At 45.1% G+C, this 12,664-nt stretch overlaps 1 protein-coding gene across 1 annotated transcript; it reads right to left on the bottom strand.

Annotated features, from left to right (window-relative positions):
* Positions 1–5,086: 5,086 nt before the first annotated feature.
* Positions 5,087–5,923, bottom strand: LOC147576828 (lysine-specific demethylase 4D-like; the record flags this gene model as incomplete). Its single annotated transcript, XM_086676427.1, has 1 exon — positions 5,087–5,923. A coding segment is annotated over one exon (837 nt), but the record flags the coding sequence as incomplete, so codon positions are not given.
* Positions 5,924–12,664: the final 6,741 nt, after the last annotated feature.

The raw sequence follows: 12,664 nt of genomic DNA, 5'->3' as shown, positions 1-12,664 counted from the left end.
CTGCCCATAACAATCCCCCCTTTCCCATGTCCTCACGGCACATCCCCAAGCAGTCTTCTCAAAGTCTCTTCCCACATCCCTAAAAAGGCCACCCTATCAAATATAGCAACCCTGTCACCCTGTAACCCTTTACTCTGCTTATTTTTCCTCATAGCCCTTGTGACTACTTGACATGTTAGTATATGTCACTCTTGATGATGAGAATCTGAGCTCCAGGAGAGTTGAAAGTTTTCCCTTTTCACTGTTGTTTCCCTGATTCCAAGAACGGTGCCTGGTACATAGTAAGTGCCCAGTAAACATGCTGCATGAATGAGTGAATGAGCCCCGAAATGCACAGACAGGATGTGAATCTTTTGAGAAGAGGCTCTGGGAGATGGGACAGAGAAAAGATGTTGTCTGAGGTCTACAGGCCTGGATATAGAGCTTGTTAGGGTGGGGGTTGAGGGCCGAACAATTAGGACACAGGATGCCAGGATACCACAGGTGAGGTATGAAAATCCAGAAACCCAGGGCGCCTGGGTGGCTCAGCCGGTTAAGCCTCCGACTTCGGCTCAGGTCATGAACTCGCGGTTTGTGAGTTCAAGCCCTGCATTAGGCTCTGTGCTGAGAGCTCAGAGCCTGAAGCCTGCTTCAGATTCTGTATCTCCCTCTCTCTCTGCCCCACCCCCCACCTTAAACACTAAAAAAAGAAGAAGAAGAAAACGCAGAAACTCGACCACCATGCAAATGTTAAGTTTTTGTAGACTGGCGCTTCGAGTGATAACTTCCCCCCGCAGTGCTCAGTTCTGCCTCCCTCTGTCCTCCTTGAAATTGCTTATCCCTGCAATACCCACCACTAATGTGAGAAGGGCATCACTATTACCCGGCTGTGAGGGGCACTGAGGGACAAGAGCGTGTGAGGAATTTCAGGGGGACAGGCTGGTGTGCAGTGTGGGATGGGAAAGGCAGCGGACTGAAGGGCTGAGCCTCACCAGGGTTCTGCTCGACTCAGATCGGTTTCCTTTCGGCTTATCTCTGTCACCAATTCCTTCCAACTGTTTGTGGTTTCCTACTTAAAATGACGAAAGGTAACACAAACTTATGGGGGGGGGGAAGCAACTTCAAGTCCATAGATAGCCACAGTCCAGTGATATAACTATCATGCTGAAGTTCTTTCTAAATATCTGGAAAGGACTCCTCACACACACAGAAACTGAAATGGTGTCATGGTTCTGAATAATTCAGAGTGGCCAGATAGCCGAATCCCTAACTGAAACATTTTATTATAACTCTTACAGGAGTCCCGAGACCCAAACACCAACCTCTACAAGTAGCAGTCAAGTACGGTTTCTTATGACCGTCTCACAAGTTCTGGCTTTTAAGTCATAATGATAATAGCTAATATTTATTTGGCACACGTTATGTTTGCCCTGGTCTGAACTCGCTGTGTGCAAACTCTAACAGGTGCGATGCGCTAAGGGCTCTGTTTGCCCAAACAGGGAAGTGGAGGGCCAGAGGGAAGAGAGGATTTATTGAACGATTACTCAACAAATCAGTGTAGGAGGCTGCATAAAGATTGGGTCTTCTGGTTCCTGACTCTGTATGAAATCTTGACCTTGCCTTGGTAACATTACAACAAGGCCAAACACGACCAGGAGTGGAATTTGCAAACAAGCCTATGTGACCTTTTGTACAAATATGTGGTAGATCAGGAGGAAAAAAAAATAAGTTTTCTACCAGTAAAAATAATGGGTGAGGCACAGTTGGGCATTTTCTTGCAAAACTAAATATACTTTTGCCATGTGATATAGCAAAACCACACTCCTTGGTATTTACCCCAATGCGCTGAAAATTTCCATCTACGCACAAACCTGCCCCTGAAGGTTTATAGTAGTTGTATTCATAACTGCCGAAACTCGGAAGCAGCCAAGATGTCCTTCTGTAGGAGAGAGGATAAATAGGCAACGGTATATTCATCCAATGGGATATTATTCAGCAATAAAAAGAAATGAGCTCTAAAGCCACGAGGCATGGAGGAAACTTCAATGCATATCACTAAGTGAAAGCAGCCCATCTGAAAAGACAACCTGCTGTATGAGGCCAACTATACGATATTCTGGAAATGGCGAAACTATGAGGGCAGTGCAAAGATCAGAGGTTGCCCAGGGTTTGGGAGGGGTCAGGGCGAACCCGTTCTGCGCAGAACTATAGGGGTAGGTACGTGTCCTTATGCATTTGGCAGGCCCGCAGAAGGAACACCTGCAAGAATGAACCCTCGTGTCACTAGGGACGTTGGGTGATAATGATGGGTCAGTGTGGAGTCATCAACTCTACCAACTGTACCACATAGGTGTGGATGCTGGTGGAGGAGGCTGGGGAGGGGGATGTGGGAGTCTCCATACTTTCTGCTTAATTTTGCTGTGAACTACTCCAACAAATAAAGTCCATTAATTACAAAGAAAAAGGCACGGGGAAGCCCGTGAGGGTGGTGATGAGGGCTGTCGTAGAACTGAGCAGCGTAGAAAGAGAGAATCCAAGAGCGTGTCCCTGGCCTCGTGCTTGCCCTCGAGGCAGCTAGGGTGCAGAGAGGCACATCCAGATGAACTGAGCACCTCCTACGTGCCTGTCACAATGACACCCCACAGCACTGCCCAGAACTCTTGCACCGTAATTTTGGCTCGGAGAAAATCAACGATTTTTTGCTGCGACTAGAAAGTGGCAAAGCGCCTGTTCAAATGCTATTCTCCCATAAGTCCACTTCTCGTCTCTGAGTAAGGGCGAAAACAGCGCCCCGAAAGGCAAAAACAGTGATCACAGAAAGGTTCGCTTTGCTAACTATATCATGCCCCGGAATCAACTTTGCGCATCAGCATGCAGGGCGGACGTATCGAGGAACCGAGTCTGTGGGTAGAGGGAAAACATAAAACCACGTCAACAGCATGATTGTTTCTTTGCCTGACCATTCAAAGTAAGAAGCTAGAGGGGAGGAGGGGGGGAAGAAGAATCAACAGGGAATCACGATCACCATCCAGACTGACGGCCTTCCTAGAATTTCCCATACTGAGGACAGAAGGCCATTTGTAGCAGACAAGCAGAGTCCGACTCTCCCGGGAGTCACCCTGGGGAGTCAGTCACTGGTTCTGTGAAGGTGAGAAAGAAAAGCCTCCAACGTTCTGGAGTCAGGCCACGGGAGATTGCCTCACAGCCGAGCGACACTGTGGGGAGTGGCCCGGGCCCTGGGAAATCTGGCTCGATGGTTATAGCCGCTACTGTGCAGCAGGCCCCATCGGCTGGGTTTACTGACGGGAGGGCTGGAGAGGCCACGAGGTGCAGAGATGCACAGGGGCAGGAGAGGCCAGCAGCGGGGAGAAGCCAGAGAGAAAGCTCGGCGCTCTCCAGAACTAGGGCTTAACCGCAGCGCCTCTATTTGACAGCGGCCCGGCTGAGGACCCCCGTCCAGCAGCTCTAAATTCTTGACGCCCTCGCTGCAGTGACTTTCATCTTTTCAAGTTGTGTCTCACGTGTTCCAAGAGGTCCCACACAACTCCCAATGACTACAGGTTTCTCCACCCACAGGACGGACTGTTCTTCCTTGGCCAGCAGCAAATCTCATGATGTCACATGACCCACTGTCCTGAGGCACATCTTCCATCAGAAGGTCCGCGAGGAGTCAGGCAGAGCCCACACAGCTCCCTACAATGGGCATTTCCAGGCACCAGAACCTCCCTCCACGGTTCGGGTTGTCCCGGATAGAGAAACAAGTCCCTCTCGGAATGTCCTGGCCAGCATTTGATGAGCAGTAGCAACGAGCCTTGCTGTAGCTGAGTTCCCCAGACCTCTCTAGGCCCAGGCAGGCTTCCCCAAGTCTCCTTTCTTGTCTACCGTGGATCCTGGGGACTAGGGCCCATCTTCCCGGCCTCTTTATGGCCACACCTATCTCCTTCTTCTATCCCCAAGCCTCGCTGGAGAAAGAGAAAATCTACCTCCCTATTTCCTTGCTGCTCCAGGAAAACAAAGGCTTCACTCCTTACAGCTGCAGGAGAACAGAAGGAAACAACACGCACACCCCCCCCACACACACACACACAAACACACACTCACACGCTCTTAGCACCTTACAGACTCCCCTCTTAATGTCTTTAGTCTGAGTTTCAGCTCCCTTCCCAAAAAGTAATTATAAGTCTCCTTTGGACTTTCTCTTCTATTTTCATTCTGCGAGTGCTCATGTAAAATCTTTCCTCTTCTGACCCAGACTTTTCCGAAGATTAGGCAGAGCCCATATTCCCAGGTGGCCCCTAAAGAGGCAATCAAGATAAAAATGTTAATTACTGTTGGTTGAGTATAGGGCAGTTCATGGTAGGCACTGTTAAAAGATGGTTTAATGCGGGGCACTTGGGTGACTCAATTGGTTAAACGACTGCCTCCTGATTTCTGCTCAGGTCATGATCTCATGGTTTCTTGAGTTCAAGCCCCGTCTGGGCCAAGCTGGCTTGAGATCCTCCCTCTTTCTCTACCCCTCCCCCACTCACACTCTGTCTCTCAAAATAAATAAATACACTTAAAAAAAGAGAGAGAGAGATGGTTTAATGCAGGGTGCCTGGCTGGCTCAGTCAGTAGAGCATTTGACTCTTGATGTCAGGGTGATGAGTTCAAGCCCCAACTTGGGCGTAGAGCCTACATAAAATAAAAAAAAAAAAAAAGATGGTTTCACACCTTAGCTAATAAGGTCCTCACAACAATCTGCCTAGTGTGCAGTGTCCCATTTTCCAGAGGAGGGCTCTGAAGCTCTGAAAGGGTGCATTGACCTGCTCAGGTTCCCGTAACCTCTAGTGAGTGACAGAGCTAGGATTTGAATCTGGTTGATGCCAAACCTAATCTTCTTAACCACCACAAGCTCAGAGACGCAAATGAAACCAAGGAACTGATGCTATTTACTGCAGGAGATCCAGAGTTCAGCAGCATTTGGGGAGGGCTCTGCCAGAAACATAACAGCGTTTTGCAAACTCCACCTTGGCCCAGAGCTCCAACGATTGTTAACAGTGTCAAGTGGTGGCATATCTGAGGCAACCAGGAAGGACTGGGAGGGACCGGAGGAAGCAAGGTCCGTTCAAGGACTCTGAGCTGCGGAAGCCATAGAACGATGGCAGGTTGCAGGGGTCTGATACCCAGCATTGTCCTGGGGCAGGACTAGCCTTGGGTCCAGAATATGCAGCGCGTCTTGGCCCAGGCATGGGCAGTCGACTCCTGAGCCTCCTGTTCCTGAGGACGATGATGACAACTCATGTCTGCCAACTGGGTGGAGATTCCGGGCAGACCTCCCCCCCCGCCAGGCGCTGAGCTCCCCCTCGTCTGGCGAGGTGGGCTCCGTGTGGTCCACAACAGCCCGGTCCTGCCCGCGCTTCCACAGCTCATAGCGCTCAGGCTGCAGGATGCGCACGAAGGCGTCCATGGAGAAGGTGACCCTGGCCTCCCCGCAGCTGCACTGAGACGCCACTTTGCCATAATCGATCCATCGCGGGGTGGCGAAGTTGATGGCTTCTGCGCAGTTGAAGCCGTGGTTGAAGCCAGAGTGGTAGCCATAGGGAAACGTCACCATGAACTCGCCAGCCTCCTGGGTGATCCGATTGAAGGGGATCCCGTTGTCCTTGAGGACTGTGGGCGAGATGAGAGCCACCTTGTGCCGCAGGAAGGCGTCACAGGCGCGGGCACCGCCCGGGAACAGCTCGGTGGCCAGGCGCTCCAGGCGCCGGCCGTGCTCCGGGGGCACCGCGTACCAGGTTTTGGGCTCCCCGAAGTGCAGGTAGTTGATGCTGTAAAGGTCCATGTCCTCCGTGTGCCAGGCGAAGGTGGTCTTCCACATGCCAAAGTACAGGTAGGGCGTGTTGACGCCCTCGATGACCACGCCGCACTCCTGCTCCAGCAGGCCCTGGATGGTCCCCAGGTGTCAGCGTTTTGATCATGTAAAGAAGCATTGATTTCTAATGCCACAATTTGGTCATATGTATAAGGGTGTCTTCAAATATTTTCGCTCCGAATTTTATGCTTGGATCTGACACTTGAACTTTTCCCGCCAGCTGGCGGTACTCAACCCCCCCCCCCCCCCCCCCCCCCGCAGCCGGGCCTGTTCATTTGGCAAATTTAGTAGACACGCTCCCCTCCCCCTCGCCCCCTGCTGGAAAGGAGCGGCTATTGCAGCGGTATCTGACACCCTGGTTTTCCATTTCTTTAGCCAGGCCTGTTCTGTGCCTGTCTTTGGATTCCATGGAGGCAACATTATTTCCGTAAAGTTAATTTTTTTTTTTCACTACAGGATGAAATGTCATTATTGTAAAAAACTTAGAGGGGCGCCTGGGTGGCTCAGTTGGTTAATCGTTTGGTTAATCGTCCGACTTCAGCTTGGGTCATGATCTCACGGTCCGTGAGTTCAAGCCCCGCGTCGGGCTCTGTGCTGCCAGCTCGGAGCCTGGAGCCTGCTTCGGATTCTGTGTCTCCCTCTCTCTCTGCCCCTCCCCTCCTCATGCTCTGTCTCTCTCTGTCTCAAAGATAAATAAAAACATTAAAAAAAAAAAAAAACTTAGATTCTATATGCCATGTCCTGAGACACTATGGTTTTAAATTAATAAGCATCGAAGTCCCAAATCCCAAGGTCTGTCTGGATATATACAGCTGAAGGGTCCACACGAAACCACAATCATATAAACATTGGTATTAATTACTACAATGATAAAACCTCTCATATATGTCACACATCATCACCAGTTCTAACTTGAACTCTTTAAGCAACTAAAATTGTAAGAATACCTCCCAGCTTGCCAATTCATTCAGGAATGGAAACCCTACTTTCAGTAGGTTCTTGCACAAAGGAAATGGGGTATTTTTTGACCGGCATTTCAATCAAAACCAATTGTTGAAGGTAGACGCAATTGAGAAGATCATTTTTATCCAATCAGCTCCAATATAATTCCATTGTCAGCAGATCAATCGGACTCTAAAATGTTCTTTTCCACTGCTAGTAACCTCAGTTTGTTATCATCCCCCTAAAATAAAACCTATTTGGGGTCAAAATATGTGTTTGAAACCTAAACGTGGAAAGATGCAAAAACCCACATGCTGCAATAGTCTGAAGATTTGATAAAATTTTTTAAAATGTTTTTTAAATTGTTTTTTAATGTTTATTTATTCTGAGATGGTGGGAGAGACAGAGCACGAACAGAGGAAGGACAGAGAAAGAGAGACACAGAATCCGAAGTAGGCTCCAGGCTCCCAGCTCTCAGCACAGAGCCCGACCCAAGGCTCCAACTCATGAAAGGTGAGATCGTGACCTGAGCTGAAGTCGGACTCTTAACCAACTGAGCCACCCAGACGCCCCCAAAATGTTTTTAATCGCTAAAATAAAAAGTAAAGATTTAAAAATTTGAAACTATTTCAAATGTAAATAGTTCTTGCCTTAATTTCTTTTACCTTTATTTGTTTGTTTCTAAGAACAAGGGTGGGGAAGTAAACAGGCAACTGTCCAATAATATGTGATCCTGATTTCACATGAGCATTTTCTAAGATACAGAAATATGTTTTCCCCCTTGAATGCAACCTCACAATGAAGCAGCATGGATTGATGGCTCTACGTGTGCCATCAAAAATTGAATCTTCTCAGCACTGTTCTTATCTACTCCTTTAGTATCCTCCAAAATCATTCATGTCCAACTCTGGTCTATTCCTTTAGTTTCCCATAAAATGAAGACTTTACCTGATAAAAATCTGTCTTTAAAACTTTGAACATGACAATATAGCAAAACTAGTTACCACCCATGAGACAATAACTAAATATATGTGTGTGTGTGTGTGTGTGTGTGTGTGTGTGTGTGTGTGTATATATATATATATATATATATATTCTTTTTTTTTTTTTTTTGAGAAAGAGCATGCATGGGGTAGGAGCAGAGAGAGGAGGAGAGAGAGAATCCCAAGCAGCCTGCACGTTCTGCACTGAGCCCATAGTTGGGCTTGATCCCATGACTGCGAGATCATGACCTGAGCCCATATCAAGAGTCAGATGCTTAACTGACTGAGCCACCCAGGCTCCCCTATATATATTCATTTTTAATCAAGGAGAAATGGAAACTCTATCTATCAGATTTCCAATGTAAAAATAAAGCTGGTCCCACAACTGAAAAACAGAAGCTTTAAACTTGTAACAGAGAAAGTTCTTCCTTTCTACCAATTTCACACATTTAACAAGAAAAAAAGAACAGAATAATATATAACCTGTCTTACACTGATCCGAAATCCTGATTTCAAATGAGACAATCCCAGCCGCATAAAGTGCTTTCTTAATGGAGCCATCCTCAAAATGAAAAGGAATGGGCTGATAAGCCAATAACATTTTACTTACTTTATTTTTATTTTTTAAGTAAGCTCTACACCCAAAGAGGGGCTTGAACTCAAGACCCTGAGATCAAGAGTCACATGCTCTGCTGACTCAGCCAGACAGGTGCCCTCCAATAATAGCGTTTTAATTAAATCAGCTATATGCTAATCCAATCCCATGGCTCCTCACTGTAATTCAAGATAGAATTAAAATCGAAAGCCACAAAAAAGGTAGAAACAAGGATGTAGAGAAACTTTTAGTCAGGAAAGAGGGAAAGCTAGCTAGATGATTTCACCAAATCCTTGACCCAAATCAACATGAATTGAGTGACTACAATGCTGAAGTTATTGAGATAGGATTAATGGAGAACACAAAAATGAGTCAAGTCTTAGACCTTCCTGAAAAGATGTTTATTCCCATGGGGAAGGTAAGACAAGTGCAGAATTAGCACTAACTGACAAGCTCGATTTGAATACTGACCCTAATATTTACTAAATGGTGACCTCAAGCATTGTATCCAACTTTTTCATAATTTTATTTCTTCATCTATGTGATGAGAATGACAATACGGTGATTTTGTACATTAAATGAACCACTCACCTTGATGCTTGGTGCCTACGGCTCCTGGCATATTGTCTGTGCTCAATAAAGTGTTATTGAGTGTTACAGGAGTTCAGAGGAGAGAGGTCTGGGATCATTTCGGAAACTTCATCAGTAAGTAGGGATTAAGGTCATCTGCCAAAAATGAGAGGAATGATAAAATGGAAGTTCTGGGAACAGCTGCAAGTTTAAAATACGGCCGACCTTTGAACAATTCGGGTGTTAGGGGTGATAATGCCCCACACAGTTGAAATCTGTGTATAACTTTTGACTCCCTCAGAACTCAACTACTAATAGCCTACTGTTGACCAGAAGCCTGACTGATAACATAAACAGTCAATTAACCTGTATTTTGTGTTGTTTGTTTTATGTACCGAATTCTTACAATAAAGTAAACTAGGGTAAAGAAAATATTATTAAGAGAGTTAAAAGGAAGAGCAAACTCATTTCCAGTACTGTACTGTATTTTTCGGAACGAATCCATGTATTAGTGGACTCTCCAAGTTCAAACCCATGTTGTTCAGGAGCAATTGTACTGGCTGCGTGTGGGCGACCACTGAAGTAAACAAGAAAAGCATAAAAGGTCGCAACAGTTTTCTTTTCTTTTCTTCTTAAGTGTATTTATTTATTTTGAAAGAGAGAGAGAGAAAATCCCAAGCTGACAGCGCAGAGCCTGACTCGAGGCTCGATCTCACAGAACTGTGAGATCATGCATGACAGGAGCCTAAATCAACAGTTAGACGTTTGGGGCGCCTGGGTGGCTCAGTTGGTTTAGTGTCCGCCCTTGGCTCAGGCAATGATCTCGCAGTTCATGAGTTCAAGTCCCGTGTCTGGCTCTGTGCTGACAGCTCAGAGCCAGGAGCCTGCTTCAGATTCTGTGTCTCCCTCTCTCTATGCTCCTCTCCTGCTCAGTTCAGTCTCTCTCTGTCTCTCAAAAATAAATAAAACAGTAAGAAAATAAAAATAAACATAAAAAAGGGTCAGAAGCTTAACACACTGAGCCACCCAGGTGCCCTGGTCACAAGAGTTTCCTTAGCATCCTTCAGCAAACTGATCACTCAGTTCCTTCACCTCCTCCCTTTTATTAAATGATCTTTATCCTCACCCCAAGTTAGTCACCCTGAGATCTCACCTTTTGAAAAATCTTGACTTTAAGAATTCTTTTTTTTTTTTTCAACGTTTTTTTATTTTATTTTTGGGACAGAGAGAGACAGAGCATGAACGGGGGAGGGGCAGAGAGAGAGGGAGACACAGAATCAGAAACAGGCTGCAGGCTCTGAGCCATCAGCCCAGAGCCCGACGCGGGGCTCGAACTCACGGATCGCGAGATCGTGACCTGGCTGAAGTCGGACACTTAACCGACTGCGCCACCCAGGCGCCCCTTGACTTTAAGAATTCTTTTTTTTTTTTTTTTTTCAACGTTTTTATTTATTTTTGGGACAGAGAGAGATAGAGCATGAACGGGGGAGGGGCAGAGAGAGAGGGAGACACAGAATCGGAAACAGGCTCCAGGCTCCGAGCCATCAGCCCAGAGCCTGACGTGGGGCTCGAACTCACGGACCGCGAGATCATGACCTGGCTGAAGTCGGACGCTTAACCGACTGCGCCACCCAGGCGCCCCGACTTTAAGAATTCTTAACCAATGCTGACTACCCTTTCAGTTTGCGTAATATATACCCAACAATTTTTTTTTTACCTAATTGAAAATCCCCAAATGTTGGGCTAAGTTCTCTCCTTTTTGCTACTCATTGTAGATGAACAACAAAATTTTGATTGACTTCTTGCAAGAATTAAAATCTGGGCTGCACAGAGCCCTGCTAGGGTAGAGTAAGAGGGAAAAAAAAAAGAAAACTTTAACTAGCTTCCTCCTTGGGTTTTCCAGGTATTTAATCATACCTACTTAAAAAAAAAAAGTAATTTTATCACTTATCTTCCATCACTTACAGTTCTAATATTTTGCATTGGTTAATACCTCTAACTCTATTTTAATTACTGGTGGAAATGTCTCAAATATTTCTACCTTAAGTAAAATGTTGGCTTTGGGGCTAAAATAGCTAACTAGCTAGAGACAATGTTTTCATTTTAAGGAATTGTTATTCACTGATTCTTACATGGGGGTGTACTTAGAACAAGACTGAGGGGCACCTGGGTGGCTCAGTCCGTTGAACATCTGATTCTTGATTTCAGCTCAGGTCATGATCCCAGGGTTGTGGGATCAAGACCCATGCTGAGCATGGAGCCTGCTTAAGTTTCTCTCTCTCCCTTTGTCCCATTCTCCCTGCTCACAGACATGTGTACTGTCTCTCAAATAAAATAAATAAACAAATAAACAAATAAACAAATAAATAAATAAATAAATAAAACAAGACTGAGTGTTGAATTTTGTCAAATGCATATCAACATTTATGAAAATTGTCATTCAACTTTTCTTCTTGGATCTATTAATTAGGTAAGTTATATTACCAGATTTTCTTAGTTTAAACTGCCATTACCCTCCTGCAATAAATCCCATTTAGTCATTGGGTTATTTTTATAATATAGTTACACTGTCTTAGCTAATTTTTAATTCAAAACTTTTGCGTAAGTGTTCATAAATAACATCTGACTATTATATATATTATATGTATTATATATAATATATAATACATATAATATATATAACATATATATTATATATATTATATATATTATATATATTATATATAATATATATATTTATATATTATATCTGACTACCCCACTCGTGCTCTGTCTCTCTCTCTTTCAAAAATAAATAAACATTAAAAAATTTTTTTTAATTAATTTCTAGTTTTATTGCATGATAATTACTGTTTGATTTTTTTCTTTGTTTAGGGAATTTATTGATTTTTTTCACACTAATATATGTCAGTTTTTGCGATTGATCCATTGGCACTTCACAAAAGCAAGTATTGTCTATTACCAGGTTCACAAGTCTGCCTTTATTGTTAATGTTAAGTTTTCAACATTATTAAGTTTGTCCATTTTTTCTGTCTTGCACTAAGTAAGGGGTCCTGAACATCCAATTACAATATGTGTTCCAGTTTCCCCACACCAGCACCACCACCAATGCTCAGAACACTACCATGTCTGAGAATTCAGCTCATTTCTGAAACTATCTACCTGGAGATAGTGTCAGACCCTACAGGTTAAAGGGTCAAGACTGCCACGCTCCCCCACCCCCAACCCTTGCACCCCACCCCGTACTTGCCTATACTTCTGACCAACTGGCTATAAATCAGAGGCTGCCTCAACCCCTTTCTTCAGTTTGACTAATTCACTAGAATGGCTAACAGAACTCAGAAAACATTTTACTTACTAGATCTTCATTTTTTATGAAAGGATAGGACTCAGAAAGACCCGGAGGGAAAAGACGCACAGGGCAAGGTAGAGGGAACGTGTGCAGAGTTTCCTGGCCCTCTCCAGGCGCACGGCTCTCCCAGCACCCCAAGGTGTTCACGGACTTAGGAGCTCTCCAAACCCACTCTGCTCAGGCTTTTAGGGAGGCTTCATTACATAAGCCTGAATGGTTAAATCATTGGCCATTGGCGATTGACTCAACCTCCAGTCTCTCTTCCCCTCCCTTGGAGGTCAAGGCTGTGGGAGTGAAAGTTCCAACCATCCATTCACAAGGTTGATTCCTCTGGTCAGTCACATTAAGATGACTTGGGACTTTCCAAAAATTGCATCATTAACACAACA

The sequence above is a fragment of the Puma concolor genome, chromosome D1 (assembly GCF_028749965.1).
Source record: "Puma concolor isolate L17-30 chromosome D1, mPumCon1.1.hap2, whole genome shotgun sequence".
Classification (NCBI taxonomy): Eukaryota; Metazoa; Chordata; class Mammalia; order Carnivora; family Felidae; genus Puma; species Puma concolor.
Note: the sequence above shows the minus strand (reverse complement) of the source record. Positions and strands in the feature narration are given on the sequence as shown.